This window comes from Scyliorhinus torazame, chromosome 23 (assembly GCF_047496885.1).
Source record: "Scyliorhinus torazame isolate Kashiwa2021f chromosome 23, sScyTor2.1, whole genome shotgun sequence".
Classification (NCBI taxonomy): domain Eukaryota; kingdom Metazoa; phylum Chordata; class Chondrichthyes; order Carcharhiniformes; family Scyliorhinidae; genus Scyliorhinus; species Scyliorhinus torazame.
Genome location: NC_092729.1, coordinates 82,001,358 through 82,022,688, shown reverse-complemented (window position 1 = coordinate 82,022,688; position 21,331 = coordinate 82,001,358). Strand labels below are relative to the sequence as shown.

Sequence of the window (21,331 nt, the reverse complement as noted above, 5' to 3'; positions counted from 1 at the left end):
CGAGGGATACGGAGACCGGGACTGTGCACGGTGCTCCGAGTGTGGGCCTAACCGAGGGATACGGAGACCGGGGCTGTGCACGGTGCTCCGAGTGTGGGCCTAACCGAGGGAAACGGACACCGGGGCTGTGCACGGTGCTCCGAGTGTGGGTCTAACCAATGGATACGAAGACCGGGACTGTGCAAGGTGCTCCGAGTATGGGTCTAATCGAGGGATACGGAGACTGGGACTGTTCACGGTGCTCCAAGTGTGGGTCTAACCAAGGGATACTGAGACCGGGACTGTGCACGGTGCTCCGAATGTGGGTCTAACCGAGGGATACGGAGACCGGGACTGTGCACGGTGCTCCTAGTGTGGGTCTAACCGAGGGATAGGGAGACCAGGACTGTGCACGGTGCTCCGAGTGTGGGTCTGACCGAGGGACACGGAGACCGGGACTGTGCACGGTGCTCCGAGTGTGGGTCTAACCGAGGGATACGGAGACCGGGACTGTGCACGGTGCTCCGAGTGTGGGTCGAACTGAGAGATACGGAGACCGGGACTGTGCACGGTGCTCCGAGTGTGGGTCTAACCGAGTGATACGGAGACCGGGACTGTGCACATTGCTCCGGATGTGGGTCTGACCGAGGGATACGGAGACCGGGACTGTGCACGGTGCTCCGGGTGTGGGTCTGACCGAGGGATACGGAGACCGGGACTATGCACGGTGCTCCGGGTGTGGGTCTAACCGAAGGATAGGGAAACCGGGACTGTTCACGGTGCTCCGAGTGTGGGTCTAATCGAGGGATACGGAGACCGGAATTGTGCACGGTGCTCAAAATGTGGGTCCTACCGAGGGAAACCGAGACTGGGCTGTGCACGGTGCTCCGAGTGTGGGTCTGACCGAGGGATACGGAGACCGGGACTGTGCACGATGCTCCGAGTGTGGGTCTGACCGAGGGACGCGGAGACCGGGACTGTGCACGGTGCTCCGAGTGTGGGTCTAACCGAGGGTTACGGAGACCGGGACTGTGCACAGTGCTCCGAATGTGGGCCAACAAAGGGATACGGAGACCGGGACTGTGCACGGTGTTCTGAGTGTGGGTCTGACCAAGGGGTAGGGAGACCGGGACTGCGCACGGTGTACCGACTCTGGTTCTAACGAGGGATACGGAGACCGGGACTGTGCACGGTGCTCCGAGTGTGGGCCTAACCGAGGGAAACGGAGACCGGGACTGTGCACGGTGCTCCGAGTGTGGGTCTAACCGAGGGATAGGGAGACCGGGACTGTGCACGGTGCTCCGAGTGTGGGTCTAACCGAGGGATACGGAGACCGGGACTGTGCACGGTTCTCCGAGTGTGGTTCTAACGAGGGATACGGAGACCGGGACTGTGCACGGTGCGCCGAGTGAGGGTCTAACCGAGGGACACGGAGACCGGGACTGTGCACGGTTCTCCGAGTGTGGGTCTAACCGAGGGATACGGAGACCGGGGCTGTGCACGGTTCTCCGAGTGTGGGTCTAACCGAGGGATACGGAGACCGGGGCTGTGCACGGTGCTCCGAGTGTGGGCCTAACCGAGAGAAACGGACACCGGGGCTGTGCACAGTGCTCCAAGTGTGGGTCAAACCAAGGGATAGGGAGACCGGGACTGTGCACGGTGCTCCGAGTGTGGGTCTTACCGAGGGAAACGGAGACCGGGACTGTGCACGGTGCTCCGAGTGTGGGTCTAACCAAGGGATACAGAGACCGGGACTGTGCACGGTGCGCCGAGTGAGGGTCTAACCGAGGGACACGGAGACCGGGACTGTGCACGGTTCTCCGAGTGTGGGTCTAACCGAGGGATACGGAGACCGGGGCTGTGCACGGTGCTCCGAGTGTGGGCCTAACCGAGGGAAACGGACACCGGGGCTGTGCACAGTGCTCCAAGTGTGGGTCAAACCAAGGGATAGGGAGACCGGGACTGTGCACGGTGCTCCGAGTGTGGGTCTGACCGAGGGATACTGAGACCGGGACTGTGCACGGTGCTCCGAGTGAGGGTCTAACCGAGGGATACTGAGACCGGGACTGTGCACGGTGCTCCGAGTGTGGGTCTGACCGAGGGATAGGGAGACCGGGACTGTGCACGGTGCTCCGAGTGTGGGTCTAACCGAGTGATAGGGAGTCCGGGACTGTGCACGGTGCTCCGAGTGTGGGTCTAACCGAGGGATACGGAGACCGGGAGTGTGCACGGTGCTCCGAGTGTGGGTCTGACCGAGGGATACGGAGACCGGGACTGTGCACGGTTCTCCGACTGTGGTTCTAACGAGGGATACGGAGACCGGGGCTGTGCACGGTGCTCCGAGTGTGGGCCTAACCGAGGGAAACGGACACCGGGGCTGTGCACGGTGCTCCGAGTGTGGGTCTAACCAATGGATACGAAGACCGGGACAGTGCAAGGTGCTCCGAGTATGGGTCTAACCGAGGGATACGGAGACTGGGACTGTTCACGGTGCTCCAAGTGTGGGTCTAACCGAGGGATACTGCGACCGGGACTGTGCACGGTGCTCCGAATGTGGGTCTAACCGAGGGATACAGAGACCGGGACTGTGCACGGTGCTCCGAGTGTGGGTCTAGCCGAAGGATAGGGAGACCGGGACTGTGCACGGTGCTCCAATTCGGTGTCTAACGGAGGAATACGGAGACCGGGACTGTTCACGGTGCTCCGAGTGTGGGTCTAATCGAGGGATACGGAGACCGGAATTGTGCACGGTGCTCAAAATGTGGGTCCTACCGAGGGAAACGGAGACTGGGCTGTGCACGGTGCTCCGAGTGTGGGTCTGACCGAGGGATACGGAGACCGGGACTGTGCACGGTGCTCCGAGTGTGGGTCTGACCGAGGGTTACGGAGACCGGGACTGTGCACAGTGCTCCGAATGTGGGTCAACAAAGGGATACGGAGACCGGGACTGTGCACGGTGCTCCGAGTGTGGGTCTGACCGAGGGATACGGAGACCGGGACTGTGCACGGTGTTCCAATTGTGGGTCTAACGGAGGAATAGGGAGACCGGGACTGTGCACGGTGTTCTGAGTGTGGGTCTGACCGAGGGGTAGGGAGACCGGGACTGCGCACGGTGTACCGACTGTGGTTCTAACGAGGGATACGGAGACCGGGACTGTGCACGGTGCTCCGAGTGTGGGTCTAACCGAGGGATACGGAGACCGGGACTGTGCACGGTGCTCCGAGTGTGGGTCTAACCGAGTGAGACGGGGACCGGGACTGTGCACGGTGCTCCAATTCGGGGTCTAACGGAGGAATACGGAGACCGGGACTGTGCACGGTGTTCAAAGTGTGGGTCTTACCGAGGGAAACGGAGACCGGGACTGTGCACGGTGCTCCGAGTGTGGGTCTAACCAAGGGATACAGAGACCGGGACTGTGCACGGTTCTCCGAGTGTGGGTCTAACCGAGGGATACGGAGACCGGGGCTGTGCACGGTGCTCCGAGTGTGGGCCGAACCGAGGGAAACGGACACCGGGGCTGTGCACGGTGCTCCGAGTGTGGGTCTAACCAATGGATACGAAGACCAGGACTGTGCAAGGTGCTCCGAGTATGGGTCTAACCGAGGGATACGGAGACTGGAATTGTGCACGGTGCTCCGAGTGCGGGTCTAAGCGAGGGATAGGGTGACCGGGACTGTGCACGGTGCTCCGAGTGTGGGTCTAACCGAGGGATAGGGAGACCGGGACTGTGCACGGTGCTCCGAGTGGGGGTCTGACCGAGGGATACGGAGACCGGGACTGTGCACGGTGCTCCGAGTGTGGGTCTAACCGAGGGATACGGAGACCGGGACTGTGCACGGTGCTCCGAGTGTGGGTCTAACCGAGGGATACGGAGACCGGGACTGTGCACGGTGCTCCGAGTGTGAGTCTTAGGATTATTTAAACTCCTCCTCCTCAGATTTTGCCATCTGTATGTTTCGGGGAGGGGGGGATGTGATAAATTTCCGATGTACCTTTGTCCATTAGAATCGGGGACTATCCTGGTTGACGATCCTTCCGATCGGCTCTCTCCGATTCGGAAACATCTTGCCTGATCGATCTTCAACACGGACTCCCTCAACTCACCGAATATCTCTCAACAGCCAAGCTCTGCTCGCTCTCTGGGATGGAGGGAGCTCGTTCATCTCATTCGGTCTTGCAACAGGTCATGTCATATCTGGTGTGCCTCCTCCCCTGACGCCGCACACTCTTACCTTTCCAATAACAATTCAGTTCCCCCCCACAGAGACCGGAACTGTGCACGGTGCTCCGAGTGTGGGTCTAACCGAGGGATACAGAGACCGGGACTGTGCACGGTGCTCCGAGTGTGGGTATAACCGAGGGATACGGAGACCAGGACTGTGCACGGAGCTCCAAGTGTGGGTCTGACCGAGGGATACGGAGACCGGGACTGTGCACGGTGCTCCGGGTGTGGGTCTGACCGAGGGATACGGAGACCGGGACTATGCACGGTGCTCCGGGTGTGGGTCTAACCGAAGGATAGGGAAACCGGGACTGTTCACGGTGCTCCGAGTGTGGGTCTAATCGAGGGATACGGAGACCGGAATTGTGCACGGTGCTCAAAATGTGGGTCCTACCGAGACAAACCGAGACTGGGCTGTGCACGGTGCTCCGAGTGTGGGTCTGACCGAGGGATACGGAGACCGGGACTGTGCACGATGCTCCGAGTGTGGGTCTGACCGAGGGACGCGGAGACCGGGACTGTGCACGGTGCTCCGAGTGTGGGTCTAACCGAGGGTTACGGAGACCGGGACTGTGCACAGTGCTCCGAATGTGGGCCAACAAAGGGATACGGAGACCGGGACTGTGCACGGTGCTCCGAGTGTGGGTCTGACCGAGGGATACGGAGACCGGGACTGTGCACGGTGTTCCAATTGTGGGTCTAACGGAGGAATAGGGAGACCGGGACTGTGCACGGTGTTCTGAGTGTGGGTCTGACCGAGGGGTAGGGAGACCGGGACTGCGCACGGTGTACCGACTGTGGTTCTAACGAGGGATACGGAGACCGGGACTGTGCACGGTGCTCCGAGTGTGGGTCTAACCGAGGGATACGGAGACCGGGACTGTGCACGGTGCTCCGAGTGTGGGTCTAACCGAGTGAGACGGGGACCGGGACTGTGCACGGTGCTCCAATTCGGGGTCTAACGGAGGAATACGGAGACCGGGACTGTGCACGGTGTTCAAAGTGTGGGTCTTACCGAGGGAAACGGAGACCGGGACTGTGCACGGTGCTCCGAGTGTGGGTCTAACCAAGGGATACAGAGACCGGGACTGTGCACGGTTCTCCGAGTGTGGGTCTAACCGAGGGATACGGAGACCGGGGCTGTGCACGGTGCTCCGAGTGTGGGCCGAACCGAGGGAAACGGACACCGGGGCTGTGCACGGTGCTCCGAGTGTGGGTCTAACCAATGGATACGAAGACCAGGACTGTGCAAGGTGCTCCGAGTATGGGTCTAACCGAGGGATACGGAGACTGGAATTGTGCACGGTGCTCCGAGTGCGGGTCTAAGCGAGGGATAGGGTGACCGGGACTGTGCACGGTGCTCCGAGTGTGGGTCTAACCGAGGGATAGGGAGACCGGGACTGTGCACGGTGCTCCGAGTGGGGGTCTGACCGAGGGATACGGAGACCGGGACTGTGCACGGTGCTCCGAGTGTGGGTCTAACCGAGGGATACGGAGACCGGGACTGTGCACGGTGCTCCGAGTGTGGGTCTAACCGAGGGATACGGAGACCGGGACTGTGCACGGTGCTCCGAGTGTGAGTCTTAGGATTATTTAAACTCCTCCTCCTCAGATTTTGCCATCTGTATGTTTCGGGGAGGGGGGGATGTGATAAATTTCCGATGTACCTTTGTCCATTAGAATCGGGGACTATCCTGGTTGACGATCCTTCCGATCGGCTCTCTCCGATTCGGAAACATCTTGCCTGATCGATCTTCAACACGGACTCCCTCAACTCACCGAATATCTCTCAACAGCCAAGCTCTGCTCGCTCTCTGGGATGGAGGGAGCTCGTTCATCTCATTCGGTCTTGCAACAGGTCATGTCATATCTGGTGTGCCTCCTCCCCTGACGCCGCACACTCTTACCTTTCCAATAACAATTCAGTTCCCCCCCACAGAGACCGGAACTGTGCACGGTGCTCCGAGTGTGGGTCTAACCGAGGGATACAGAGACCGGGACTGTGCACGGTGCTCCGAGTGTGGGTATAACCGAGGGATACGGAGACCAGGACTGTGCACGGAGCTCCAAGTGTGGGTCTGACCGAGGGATACGGAGACCGGGACTGTGCACGGTGCTCCGGGTGTGGGTCTGACCGAGGGATACGGAGACCGGGACTATGCACGGTGCTCCGGGTGTGGGTCTAACCGAAGGATAGGGAAACCGGGACTGTTCACGGTGCTCCGAGTGTGGGTCTAATCGAGGGATACGGAGACCGGAATTGTGCACGGTGCTCAAAATGTGGGTCCTACCGAGGGAAACCGAGACTGGGCTGTGCACGGTGCTCCGAGTGTGGGTCTGACCGAGGGATACGGAGACCGGGACTGTGCACGATGCTCCGAGTGTGGGTCTGACCGAGGGACGCGGAGACCGGGACTGTGCACGGTGCTCCGAGTGTGGGTCTAACCGAGGGTTACGGAGACCGGGACTGTGCACAGTGCTCCGAATGTGGGCCAACAAAGGGATACGGAGACCGGGACTGTGCACGGTGTTCTGAGTGTGGGTCTGACCAAGGGGTAGGGAGACCGGGACTGCGCACGGTGTACCGACTCTGGTTCTAACGAGGGATACGGAGACCGGGACTGTGCACGGTGCTCCGAGTGTGGGCCTAACCGAGGGAAACGGAGACCGGGACTGTGCACGGTGCTCCGAGTGTGGGTCTAACCGAGGGATAGGGAGACCGGGACTGTGCACGGTGCTCCGAGTGTGGGTCTAACCGAGGGATACGGAGACCGGGACTGTGCACGGTTCTCCGAGTGTGGTTCTAACGAGGGATACGGAGACCGGGACTGTGCACGGTGCGCCGAGTGAGGGTCTAACCGAGGGACACGGAGACCGGGACTGTGCACGGTTCTCCGAGTGTGGGTCTAACCGAGGGATACGGAGACCGGGGCTGTGCACGGTTCTCCGAGTGTGGGTCTAACCGAGGGATACGGAGACCGGGGCTGTGCACGGTGCTCCGAGTGTGGGCCTAACCGAGAGAAACGGACACCGGGGCTGTGCACAGTGCTCCAAGTGTGGGTCAAACCAAGGGATAGGGAGACCGGGACTGTGCACGGTGCTCCGAGTGTGGGTCTTACCGAGGGAAACGGAGACCGGGACTGTGCACGGTGCTCCGAGTGTGGGTCTAACCAAGGGATACAGAGACCGGGACTGTGCACGGTGCGCCGAGTGAGGGTCTAACCGAGGGACACGGAGACCGGGACTGTGCACGGTTCTCCGAGTGTGGGTCTAACCGAGGGATACGGAGACCGGGGCTGTGCACGGTGCTCCGAGTGTGGGCCTAACCGAGGGAAACGGACACCGGGGCTGTGCACAGTGCTCCAAGTGTGGGTCAAACCAAGGGATAGGGAGACCGGGACTGTGCACGGTGCTCCGAGTGTGGGTCTGACCGAGGGATACTGAGACCGGGACTGTGCACGGTGCTCCGAGTGAGGGTCTAACCGAGGGATACTGAGACCGGGACTGTGCACGGTGCTCCGAGTGTGGGTCTGACCGAGGGATAGGGAGACCGGGACTGTGCACGGTGCTCCGAGTGTGGGTCTAACCGAGTGATAGGGAGTCCGGGACTGTGCACGGTGCTCCGAGTGTGGGTCTAACCGAGGGATACGGAGACCGGGAGTGTGCACGGTGCTCCGAGTGTGGGTCTGACCGAGGGATACGGAGACCGGGACTGTGCACGGTTCTCCGACTGTGGTTCTAACGAGGGATACGGAGACCGGGGCTGTGCACGGTGCTCCGAGTGTGGGCCTAACCGAGGGAAACGGACACCGGGGCTGTGCACGGTGCTCCGAGTGTGGGTCTAACCAATGGATACGAAGACCGGGACAGTGCAAGGTGCTCCGAGTATGGGTCTAACCGAGGGATACGGAGACTGGGACTGTTCACGGTGCTCCAAGTGTGGGTCTAACCGAGGGATACTGCGACCGGGACTGTGCACGGTGCTCCGAATGTGGGTCTAACCGAGGGATACAGAGACCGGGACTGTGCACGGTGCTCCGAGTGTGGGTCTAGCCGAAGGATAGGGAGACCGGGACTGTGCACGGTGCTCCAATTCGGTGTCTAACGGAGGAATACGGAGACCGGGACTGTTCACGGTGCTCCGAGTGTGGGTCTAATCGAGGGATACGGAGACCGGAATTGTGCACGGTGCTCAAAATGTGGGTCCTACCGAGGGAAACGGAGACTGGGCTGTGCACGGTGCTCCGAGTGTGGGTCTGACCGAGGGATACGGAGACCGGGACTGTGCACGGTGCTCCGAGTGTGGGTCTGACCGAGGGTTACGGAGACCGGGACTGTGCACAGTGCTCCGAATGTGGGTCAACAAAGGGATACGGAGACCGGGACTGTGCACGGTGCTCCGAGTGTGGGTCTGACCGAGGGATACGGAGACCGGGACTGTGCACGGTGTTCCAATTGTGGGTCTAACGGAGGAATAGGGAGACCGGGACTGTGCACGGTGTTCTGAGTGTGGGTCTGACCGAGGGGTAGGGAGACCGGGACTGCGCACGGTGTACCGACTGTGGTTCTAACGAGGGATACGGAGACCGGGACTGTGCACGGTGCTCCGAGTGTGGGTCTAACCGAGGGATACGGAGACCGGGACTGTGCACGGTGCTCCGAGTGTGGGTCTAACCGAGTGAGACGGGGACCGGGACTGTGCACGGTGCTCCAATTCGGGGTCTAACGGAGGAATACGGAGACCGGGACTGTGCACGGTGTTCAAAGTGTGGGTCTTACCGAGGGAAACGGAGACCGGGACTGTGCACGGTGCTCCGAGTGTGGGTCTAACCAAGGGATACAGAGACCGGGACTGTGCACGGTTCTCCGAGTGTGGGTCTAACCGAGGGATACGGAGACCGGGGCTGTGCACGGTGCTCCGAGTGTGGGCCGAACCGAGGGAAACGGACACCGGGGCTGTGCACGGTGCTCCGAGTGTGGGTCTAACCAATGGATACGAAGACCAGGACTGTGCAAGGTGCTCCGAGTATGGGTCTAACCGAGGGATACGGAGACTGGAATTGTGCACGGTGCTCCGAGTGCGGGTCTAAGCGAGGGATAGGGTGACCGGGACTGTGCACGGTGCTCCGAGTGTGGGTCTAACCGAGGGATAGGGAGACCGGGACTGTGCACGGTGCTCCGAGTGGGGGTCTGACCGAGGGATACGGAGACCGGGTCTGTGCACGGTGCTCCGAGTGTGGGTCTAACCGAGGGATACGGAGACCGGGACTGTGCACGGTGCTCCGAGTGTGGGTCTAACCGAGGGATACGGAGACCGGGACTGTGCACGGTGCTCCGAGTGTGAGTCTTAGGATTATTTAAACTCCTCCTCCTCAGATTTTGCCATCTGTATGTTTCGGGGAGGGGGGGATGTGATAAATTTCCGATGTACCTTTGTCCATTAGAATCGGGGACTATCCTGGTTGACGATCCTTCCGATCGGCTCTCTCCGATTCGGAAACATCTTGCCTGATCGATCTTCAACACGGACTCCCTCAACTCCCCGGAAATCTCTCAACAGCCAAGCTCTGCTCGCTCTCTGGGATGGAGGGAGCTCGTTCATCTCATTCGGTCTTGCAACAGGTCATGTCATATCTGGTGTGCCTCCTCTCCTGACCCCGCACACTCTTACCTTTCCAATAACAATTCAGTCCCCCCCCACAGAGACCGGGACTGTGCACGGTGCTCCGAGTGTGGGTCTGACCGAGGGATACGGAGACCGGGACTGTGCACGGTGCTCCGAGTGTGGGTGTAACCGAGGGATACGGAGACCGGGACTGTGCACGGAGCTCCAAGTGTGGGTCTAACCGAGGGATACGGAGACCGGGACTGTGCACGGTGCTCCGAGTGTGGGTCTAACCGAGGGATACGGAGACCGGGACTGTGCACGGTGCTCCGAGTGTGGGTCTAACCGAGGGATACGGAGACCGGGACTGTGCACGGTGCTCCGAGTGTGGGTCTAACCGAGGGATACGGAGACCGGGACTGTGCACGGTGCTCCGAGTGTGGGTCTGACCGAGGGATAGGGAGACCGGGACTGTGCACGGTGCTCCGACTGTGGTTCTAACGAGGGATACGGAGACCGGGACTGTGCACGGTGCTCCGAGTGTGGGTCTAACCGAGGGATACGGAGACCGGGACTGTGCACGGTGCTCCGAGTGTGGGTCTTACCGAGGGATACGGAGACCAGGGCTGTGCACGGTGCTCCGAGTGTGGGTCTAACCGAGGGATAGGGAGACCGGGACTGTGCACGGTGCTCCGAGTGTGGGTCTAACCGAGGGATACGGAGACCGGGACTGTGCACGGTGCTCCGAGTGTGGGTCTAACCACGGGATAGGGAGACCGGGACTGTGCACGGTGCTCCGAGTGTGGCTCTGACCGAGGGATAGGGAGACCGGGACTGTGCACGGTGCTCCTAGTGTGGGTCTAACCGAGGGATACGGAGACCGGGACTGTGCACGGTGCTCCGAGTGTGGGTCTGACCGAGGGATAGGGAGACCGGGACTGTGCACGGTGCTCCGAATGTGGGTCTAACCGAGGGATACGGAGACCGGGACAGTGCACGGTGCTCCGAGTGTGGCTCTGACCGAGGGATAGGGAGACCAGGACTGTGCACGGAGCTCCAAGTGTGGGTCTAACCGAGGGATATGGAGACCGGGACTGTGCACGGTGCTCCGACTGTGGTTCTAACGAGGGATACGGAGACCGGGACTGTGCACGGTGCTCCGAGTGTGGGTCTAACCGAGGGATACGGAGACCGGGACTGTGCACGGTGCTCCGAGTGTGGGTCTTACCGAGGGATACGGAGACCAGGGCTGTGCACGGTGCTCCGAGTGTGGGTCTAACCGAGGGATAGGGAGACCGGGACTGTGCACGGTGCTCCGAGTGTGGGTCTAACCGAGGGATACGGAGACCGGGACTGTGCACGGTGCTCCGAGTGTGGGCCTAACCGAGGGAAACGGACACCGGGGCTGTGCACGGTGCTCCGAGTGTGGGTCTAACCAATGGATACGAAGACCGGGACTGTGCAAGGTGCTCCAAGTATGGGTCTAACCGCGGGATACGGAGACTGGAATTGTGCACGGTGCTCCGAGTGTGGGTCTACCCGAGGGATACGGAGACCGGGAGTGTGCACGGTGCTCCGACTGTGGTTCTAACGAGGGATACGGAGACCGGGACTGTGCACGGTGTTCTGAGTGTGAGTCTAACCAAGGGATACGGAGACCGGGACTGTGCACGGTGCTCCGAGTGTGGGTCTGACCAAGGGGTAGGGAGACCGGGACTGTGCACAGTGCTCCAAGTGTGGATCTGACCGAGGTATACGGAGACCGGGACTGTACACGGTGCTCCGAGTGTGGGTCTAACCGAGGGACATGGAGTTTGAAACTGTGCACGGTGCTCCGAGTGTGGGTCGAACCGAGGGATACGGAGACCGGAATTGTGCACGGTGCTCCGAGTGTCGGTCTAACCGAGGGATACTGAGACCGGGACTGTGCACGGTGCTCCGAGTGTGGGTCGAACCGAGGGATACGGAGACCGGGACTGTGCACGGTGCTCCGAGTGTGGGTCTAACTGAGGAATACGGAGACCGGGACTGCGCACGGTGCTCCGAGTGTGGGTCGAACCGAGGGATATGGAGACCAGGACTGTGCACGCTGCTCCGAGTGTGGGTCTAACTGAGGAATACGGAGACCGGGACTGCGCACGGTGCTCCGAGTGTGGTTTTGACCGAGGGATACGGAGACCGGGACTGCGCACGGTTCTCCGAGTGTGGGTCTGACCGAGGGATACAGAGACCGGGACTGTGCACGGTGCTCCGAGTGTGGGTCGAACCGAGGGATACGGAGACCGGGACTGTGCACGGTGCTCCGAGTGTGGGTCGAACCGAGGGATACGGAGACCGGAATTGTGCACGGTGCTCCGAGTGTGGGTCTAACCGAGGGATACTGAGACCGGGACTGTGCACGGTGCTCCGAGTCTGGGTCTGACCGAGGGATAGGGAGACCGGGACTGTGCACGGTGCTCCGAGTGTGGGTCTAACTGTGGAATACTGAGACCGGAACTGTGCACGGTGCTCCGAGTGTGGGTCTGACCGAGGGATACGGAGACCGGGTCTCTGCACGGTGCTCCGAGTGTGGGTCTAACCGAGGGATACGGAGACCAGGACTGTGCACGGTGCTCCGAGTGTGGGTCTAACCGAGGGATACGGAGACCGGGGCTGTGCACGGTGCTCCGAGTGTGGGCCTAACCGAGGGAAACGGACACCGGGGCTGTGCACGGTGTTCCGAGTGTGGGCCTAACCGAGGGAAACGGACACCGGGGCTGTGCAAGGTGCTCCGAGTGTGGGTCTAACCGAGGGATACGGAGACTGGAATTGTGCACGGTGCTCCGAGTGTGGGTCGAACCGAGGGATACGGAGACCGGGACTGTGCGCGGTGCTCCGAGTGTGGTTTAACCGAGGGATACGGAGACCGGGACTGTGCACGGTGCTCCGAGTGTGGTTTAACCGAGGGATACGGAGACCGGGACTGTGCACGGTGCTCCGATTGTGGGTCTAACCGGGGGATACGGAGACCGGGAATGTGCACGGTGCTCCGAGTGTGGGCCTAACCGAGGGATATGGAGACCGGGGCTGTGCACGGTGCTCCGAGTGTGGGCCTAACCGAGGGAAACGGACACCGGGGCTGTGCACGGTGCTCCGAGTGTGGGTCTAACCAATGGATACGAAGACCAGGACTGTGCAAGGTGCTCCAAGTATGGGTCTAACCGAGGGATACGGAGACTGGAATTGTGCACGGTGCTCCGAGTGTGGGTCTACCCGAGGGATACGGAGACCGGGACTGTGCACGGTGCTCCGAGTGTGGGTCTAACCGAGGGATATGGAGACCGGGACTGTGCATGGTGCTCCGAGTGTGGATCTAACTGAGGGATAGGGAGACCGGGACTGTGCACGGTGCTCCGAGTGTGGGTCTAACCGAGGGATACGGAGACCGGGACTGTGCACGGTGCTCCGAGTGTGGGTCTGACAGGGGGATACTGAGACCGGGACTGTGCACGGTGCTCCGAGTGTGGGTCTAACCGAGGGATACGGAGATCGGGACTGTGCACGGTGCTCCGCGTGTGGGTCTGACCGAGGGATACGGAGACCGGGACTGTGCACGGTGCTCCGAGTGTGGGTCTAACCGAGGGATACGGAGACCGGGACTGTGCACGGTGCTCCGAGTGTGAGTCTAAGGAGTTCCAAACTCATCCTCCTCAGATTTTGCCATCTGTATGTTTCGGGGAGGGGTGGATGTGATAAATTTCCGATGTACCTTTGTCCATTAGAATCGGGGACTATCCTGGTTGACGATCCTTCCGATCGGCTCTCTCCGATTCGGAAACATCTTGCCTGATCGATCTTCAACACGGACTCCCTCAACTCACCGAAAATCTCTCAACAGCCAAGCTCTGCTCGCTCTCTGGGATGGAGGGAGCTCGATCATCTCATTCGGTCTTGCAACAGGTCATGTCATATCTGGTGTGCCTCCTCCCCTGACCCCGCACACTCTTACCTTTCCAATAACAATTCAGTCCCCCCCACCCCCTCCACGGAGACCGGGACTGTGCACGGTGCTCCGAGTGTGGGTCTGACCGAGGGAGACGGAGACCGGGACTGTGCACGGTGCTCCGAGTGTGGATCTGACTGAGGGATAGGGAGACCAGGACTGTGCACGGTGCTCCGAGTGTGGGTCTAACCGAGGGATACGGAGACCGGGACTGTGCACGGTGCTCCGAGTGTGGGTCTAACCGAGGGATACTGAGACCGGGACTGTGCACGGTGCTCCGAGTGTGGGTCGAACCGAGGGATACGGAGACCGGGACTGTGCACGGTGCTCCGAGTGTGGGTCTAACTGAGAGATTCGGAGAATGGGACCGTGCACGGTGCTCCGAGTGTGGGTCTAACCGAGGGATAGGGAGACCGGGACTGCGCACGGTGCTCCGAGTGTGGGTCTGACCGAGGGATACGGAGACCGGGACTGCGCACGGTTCTCCGAGTGTGGGTCTGACCGAGGGATACAGAGACCGGGACTGTGCACGGTGCTCCGAGTGTGGGTCGAACCGAGGGATACGGAGACCGGGACTGTGCACGGTGCTCCGAGTGTGGGTCGAACCGAGGGATACGGAGACCGGAATTGTGCACGGTGCTCCGAGTGTGGGTCTAACCGAGGGATACTGAGACCGGGACTGTGCACGGTGCTCCGAGTCTGGGTCTGACCGAGGGATAGGGAGACCGGGACTGTGCACGGTGCTCCGAGTGTGGGTCTAACCGAGGGATACGGAGACCGGGACTGTGCACGGTGCTCCGAGTGTGGGTCTAACCGAGGGATACAGAGACCGGGACTGTGCACGGTGCACCGAGTGTGGGTCTGACCGAGGGATACGGAGACCGGGACTGTGCACGGTGCTCCGAGTGTGGGTCTAACTGTGGAATACTGAGACCGGAACTGTGCACGGTGCTCCGAGTGTGGGTCTGACCGAGGGATACGGAGACCGGGTCTCTGCACGGTGCTCCGAGTGTGGGTCTAACCGAGGGATACGGAGACCAGGACTGTGTACGGTGCTCCGAGTGTGGGTCTAACCGAGGGATACGGAGACCGGGGCTGTGCACGGTGCTCCGAGTGTGGGCCTAACCGAGGGAAACGGACACCGGGGCTGTGCACGGTGCTCCGAGTGTGGGCCTAACCGAGGGAAACGGACACCGGGGCTGTGCAAGGTGCTCCGAGTATGGGTCTAACCGAGGGATACGGAGACTGGAATTGTGCACGGTGCTCCGAGTGTGGGTCGAACCGAGGGATACGGAGACCGGGACTGTACGCGGTGCTCCGAGTGTGGTTTAACCGAGGGATACGGAGACCGGGACTGTGCACGGTGCTCCGAGTGTGGTTTAACCGAGGGATACGGAGACCGGGACTGTGCACGGTGCTCCGAGTGTGGGTCTAACCGGGGGATACGGAGACCGGGAATGTGCACGGTGCTCCGAGTGTGGGCCTAACCGAGGGATATGGAGACCGGGGCTGTGCACGGTGCTCCGAGTGTGGGCCTAACCGAGGGAAACGGACACCGGGGCTGTGCACGGTGCTCCGAGTGTGGGTCTAACCAATGGATACGAAGACCAGGACTGTGCAAGGTGCTCCAAGTATGGGTCTAACCGAGGGATACGGAGACTTGAATTGTGCACGGTGCTCCGAGTGTGGGTCTACCCGAGGGATACGGAGACCGGGACTGTGCACGGTGCTCCGAGTGTGGGTCTAACCGAGGGATATGGAGACCGGGACTGTGCATGGTGCTCCGAGTGTGGATCTAACTGAGGGATAGGGAGACCGGGACTGTGCACGGTGCTCCGAGTGTGGGTCTAACCGAGGGATACGGAGACCGGGACTGTGCACGGTGCTCCGAGTGTGGGTCTGACAGGGGGATACTGAGACCGGGACTGTGCACGGTGCTCCGAGTGTGGGTCTAACCGAGGGATACGGAGATCGGGACTGTGCACGGTGCTCCGAGTGTGGGTCTGACCGAGGGATACGGAGACCGGGACTGTGCACGGTGCTCCGAGTGTGGGTCTAACCGAGGGATACGGAGACCGGGACTGTGCACGGTGCTCCGAGTGTGAGTCTAAGGAGTTCCAAACTCATCCTCCTCAGATTTTGCCATCTGTATGTTTCGGGGAGGGGTGGATGTGATAAATTTCCGATGTACCTTTGTCCATTAGAATCGGGGACTATCCTGGTTGACGATCCTTCCGATCGGCTCTCTCCGATTCGGAAACATCTTGCCTGATCGATCTTCAACACGGACTCCCTCAACTCACCGAAAATCTCTCAACAGCCAAGCTCTGCTCGCTCTCTGGGATGGAGGGAGCTCGATCATCTCATTCGGTCTTGCAACAGGTCATGTCATATCTGGTGTGCCTCCTCCCCTGACCCCGCACACTCTTACCTTTCCAATAACAATTCAGTCCCCCCCACCCCCTCCACGGAGACCGGGACTGTGCACGGTGCTCCGAGTGTGGGTCTGACCGAGGGAGACGGAGACCGGGACTGTGCACGGTGCTCCGAGTGTGGATCTGACCGAGGGATAGGGAGACCAGGACTGTGCACGGTGCTCCGAGTGTGGGTCTAACCGAGGGATACGGAGACCGGGACTGTGCACGGTGCTCCGAGTGTGGGTCTAACCGAGGGATACGGAGACCGGGACTGTGCACGGTGCTCCGAGTGTGGGTCTGACCGGGGGATACGGAGACCGGGACTGTGCACGGTGCTCCGAGTGTGGTCTAACCGAGGGATACGGTGACCGGGACTGTGCACGGTGCTCCGAGTGTGGGTCTAACCGAGGGATACGGAGACCGGGACTGTGCACGGTGCTCCGAGTGTGGGTCTGATCGAGGGATATGGAGACCGGGACTGTGCACGGTGCTCCGAGTGTGGATCTGACCGAGGGATAGGGAGACCAGGACTGTGCACGGAGCTCCAAGTGTGGGTCTAACCGAGGGATACGGACACCGGGGCTGTGCACGGTGCTCGAGTGTGAGTCTAACCGAGGGATAGGGAGACCGGGACTGTGCACGGTGCTCCGAGTGTGGGTCTAACCGAGGGATACGGAGATCGGGACTGTGCACGGTGCTCCGAGTGTGGGCCGAACCGAGGGATACGGAGACCGGGACTGTGCACAGTGCTCCGAGTGTGGGTCTAACCGAGGGATACGGAGACCGGGACTGTGCACGGTGCTCCGAGTGTGGGTCTGACCGAGGGATATGGAGACCAGGACTGTGCACGGTGCTCCGAGTGTGGGTCTAACCGAGGGATACGGAGACCGGGACTGTGCACGGTGCTCCGAGTGTGGGTCTCACCGAGGGAGAGGGAGACCGGGACTGTGCACGGTGCTCCGAGTGTGGGTCTAACCGAGGGGTACGGAGACTGGGACTGTGCACGGTGGTCCGAGTGCGAGTCTAAGGAGTTCCAAACTCATCCTCCTCAGATTTTGCCATCTGTATGTTTCGGGGAGGCGGGGATGTGATAAATCTCCGATGTACCTTTGTCCATTCCAATCGGGGACTATCCTGGTTGACGATCCTTCCGATCGGCTCTCTCCGATTCGGAAACATCTTGCCTGATCGATCTTCAACACGGACTCCCTCAACTCCCCGGAAATCTCTCAACAGCCAAGCTCCGCTCGCTCTCTGGGATGGAGGGAGCTCGTTCATCTCATTCGGTCTTGCAACAGGTCATGTCATATCTGGTGTGCCTCCTCCCCTGACGCCGCACACTCTTACCTTTCCAATAACAATTCAGTTCCCCCCCCCCCCCCCACCCAACTCAAAGTGCTCGATGGAACTGGGCTCCCCCTGGACTACAGGGGGTTGAGCTAGGAGAGTTGACACCAATTAGGCCAGTTTTCGCTCGAATTTCGACGGTTAAGAGGTGATCTGATCCAAGTCTTCAAAAGGTATTAACAAGGAAAGACAGGGTTGATGAAGATAAACTATTTGGATTGGTGGGAGATATTAAAGCCCGGGGGGGGGGGGGGGGGATAGAATCTTAAAAAGTCGGGCCAGGGCGTTAAGGAGCGATGTTAAGAAGAACTTCTTTACCCATCGGATGGTAAAAGTTTGGAACGCTCTCCCACGTTGAGCAGGTGAAGCTCAAAGTTAATTTCAAATCCAGGAGCGATAAGACTTTGGTCAAACAAAGATTTTAAGGAATATCGACCCAACAGCAGCTCTTTGGCCACAGATCAGGCATGATGGCTAGACAGGGGATGGAAGAATGGCCTGTCCTCCGTACACGCAGATACCCCCAGCTCTCCTCGGCCCCAGCACCTCCCTCAGAATTGTACCCTTTGTAAAACAGAAATCACCACCTCGCGTTCACGAATCACTTCACTGCACGAAAGTCCTGCTTGCCCGCTACACCAAGTGGCCTGTGAATTTTATTTATTTATGTATGTATTTATTTATTTAATAAATAAAACATTGAACACAGGCCAAGGTGCCAGTTAGGTGCAAGCATCAGAACTATGCCAAACATTCCCCCCCCCCCCCCCCAGAAAGGAAATGGGAAACATGAAATTAGTTGCTCCTGCTTCCACATGCTTGCCCGCTCCACCAGATTGCCTGCAAATTTTATTTATTTAACATTGAACACAGGCCCAGGTGCCCCTCAGGAGCAAGTATCAGAACTATGCCAAACATTTCCCCCACCCCCCACCCCTCAGAAAAGAAATAGGAAACATGAAATTAGTTGCTCCTGCTTGTCCGCTCCACCAAGTGGCCTGTGAATGTTATTTAGTGATGTATTTATTTATTTAATAAATAAAACATTGAACACGGGCAAGCGTCAGAACCATGCAAAACGTTTCCCCCCCCTCCTCAGAAAGGAAATAGGAAACATGAAATTAGTTGCTCCTTCTTGTCCGCTCCACCAAGTGGCCTGTGAATGTTATTTATTGATGTACGTATTCATTTATTTAATAAATGAAACATTGAACACGGGCAAGCGCCAGAACCATGCAAAACGTCCCCCCCCTCCCCCCAGAAAGGAAATAGGAAAAATGAAATTAGCTGCTCCTGCTTGCCCGCTCCACCAGATTGCCTGTGAATTTTATTTATTTAAAATTTTGAACGCAGGCCAAGGTGCCCCTCAGGAACAAGCATCAGAACCATGCCAAACATTTCCCCCCACCCCTCTCAGAAAGGAAAGAGGAAACATGAAATTAGTTGCTCCTGCTTGCCCGCTCCACCAGATTGCCTGCGAATTTTATTTATTTAACATTGAACACAGGCCCAGGTGCCCCTCAGGAGCAAGTATCAGAACCATGCCAAACATTCCCCCCCCCCCCCGCTCAGAAAAGAAATAGGAAACATTAAATCAGTTGCTCCTGCTTGCCCGCTCCACCAGGTGGCCTGTGAATGTTATTTATTAATGTACGTATTCATTTATTTAATAAATGAAACATTGAACACGGGCAAGCGTCAGAACCATGCAAAACGTCCCCCCCCCCCCTCCCCCCAGAAAGGAAATAGGAAAAATGAAATTAGCTGCTCCTGCTTGCCCGCTCCACCAGATTGCCTGTGAATTTTATTTATTTAAAATTTTGAACGCAGGCCAAGGTGCCCCTCAGGAACAAGCATCAGAACCATGCCAAACATTTGCCCCCACCCCTCTCAGAAAGGAAAGAGGAAACATGAAATTAGTTGCTCCTGCTTGTCCGCTCCACCAGATTGCCTGCGAATTTTATTTATTTAATAAATAAAACATTGAACACAGGCCAAGGTGCCAGTTAGGCGTAAGCATCAGAACTATGCCAAACATTTCCCCCCCCCCAGAAAGGAAATAGGAAACTAGTTGCTCCTGCTTCCACATGCTTGCCCGCTCCACCAGACTGCCTGTGAATTTTATTTATCTATTTAATAAATAAAACATCGAACACACATCAAGGTGCCCATCAGGAGCAAGCCAAACGTCCCCCAGAAAGGAAATAGGAAACATTAAATTAGTTGCTATCAAAAATCTCTTTAATGAAGCCTTGTACCATGCCTGGCGACACACGCGCGCATGAACGCGGACAAGAATCCACGCAGAGAGTGAGCGGGCGAGGCAGGCTGAAGCACGCTGCAGGGTTGGGGGGGGGGGGGGAAAGAGAGAGGTGGATGGTGGCAGGGGCGAGAGGAGGGGGGAGATGAAGGGAAGAGCTCAAGCCACCTCCTCATCGTCCTCCTCCTCGAACTCGCCCTCCTCCTCCGCCGTGGCGTCCTGGTACTGCTGGTACTCCGAGACCAGGTCGTTCATGTTGCTCTCGGCCTCGGTGAACTCCATCTCGTCCATGCCCTCGCCCGTGTACCAGTGGAGGAAGGCCTTGCGCCGGAACATGGCCGTGAACTGCTCGGAGATGCGCTTGAAGAGCTCCTGGATGGCGGTGCTGTTGCCGATGAAGGTGGCGGACATCTTGAGGCCCCGGGGCGGGATGTCGCAGACGGCAGTCTTGACGTTGTTGGGGATCCACTCCACGAAGTAGCTGCTGTTCTTGTTCTGGACGTTGAGCATCTGCTCGTCGACCTCCTTCATGGACATGCGACCCCGGAAGATGGCGGCCACCGTCAGGTAGCGGCCGTGCCGGGGGTCGCAGGCCGCCATCATGTTCTTGGCGTCGAACATCTGCTGGGTCAGCTCGGGCACGGTGAGGGAGCTGTACTGCTGGCTGCCCCGGCTGGTCAGCGGGGCAAAGCCAGGCATGAAGAAGTGGAGGCGGGGGAAGGGCACCATGTTGACCGCCAGTTTGCGCAGGTCGGCGTTGAGCTGGCCGGGGAAGCGGAGGCAGGTGGTGACGCCGCTCATGGTGGCGGAGACGAGATGGTTCAGGTCCCCGTAGGTGGGGGTGGTCAGCTTGAGGGTGCGGAAGCAGATATCGTAGAGGGCCTCGTTGTCGATGCAGAAGGTCTCGTCAGTGTTCTCCACCAGCTGGTGGACCGACAGCGTGGCGTTGTACGGCTCGACCACCGTGTCGGACACCTTGGGGGAGGGCACCACGCTGAAGGTGTTCATGATGCGGTCGGGGTACTCCTCGCGGATCTTGCTGATGAGGAGCGTGCCCATGCCCGAGCCCGTGCCCCCGCCCAGCGAGTGGGTGAGCTGGAAACCCTGCAAACAGTCGCAGCTCTCGGCCTCCTTCCTCACCACGTCCAGCACGGAGTCCACCAGCTCAGCGCCTTCTGTGTAGTGGCCTTTCGCCCAATTGTTCCCAGCACCACTCTGACCTGTGTGTGGGGGGGGGGGGGGGGGGCGGAAATAGGAAACCATCAGGAGCAAAATTAATGCCCAAGTTTGGATTTTGCATCTCGCAATTCTTCAACAACATTGCATTTTGGCAGATCGAATCAGGCCAGGACCTACTCAGTTAATGGTATGGCGTTGGGGAGAGTTATAGAACAAAGAGATCTAGGAGTACAGGTTCATAGCTCCTTGAAGGTGGAGTCGCAGGTGGACAGGGTGGTGAAGAAGGCATTCGGCATGCTTGGTTTCATTGGTCAGAACATTGAATATAGGAGTTGGGAC

At 59.3% G+C, this 21,331-nt stretch overlaps 1 protein-coding gene across 1 annotated transcript; it reads right to left on the bottom strand.

Annotated features, from left to right (window-relative positions):
• Positions 1 to 19,772: 19,772 nt before the first annotated feature.
• On the bottom strand, positions 19,773 to 21,053 carry LOC140399639 (tubulin beta-4B chain-like). Its single transcript, XM_072489179.1, has one exon. The coding sequence runs from the start codon at positions 20,870 to 20,872 to the stop codon at positions 19,973 to 19,975; it is 900 nt and encodes a 299-aa protein (XP_072345280.1). The 5' UTR covers positions 20,873 to 21,053; the 3' UTR covers positions 19,773 to 19,972.
• Positions 21,054 to 21,331: the final 278 nt, after the last annotated feature.

Bases quoted from the DNA above. Each gene is read 5' to 3' on its own strand.
- LOC140399639 (XM_072489179.1), bottom strand. From the start codon at position 20,872: ATGGGCACGCTCCTCATCAGCAAGATCCGCGAGGAGTACCCCGACCGC.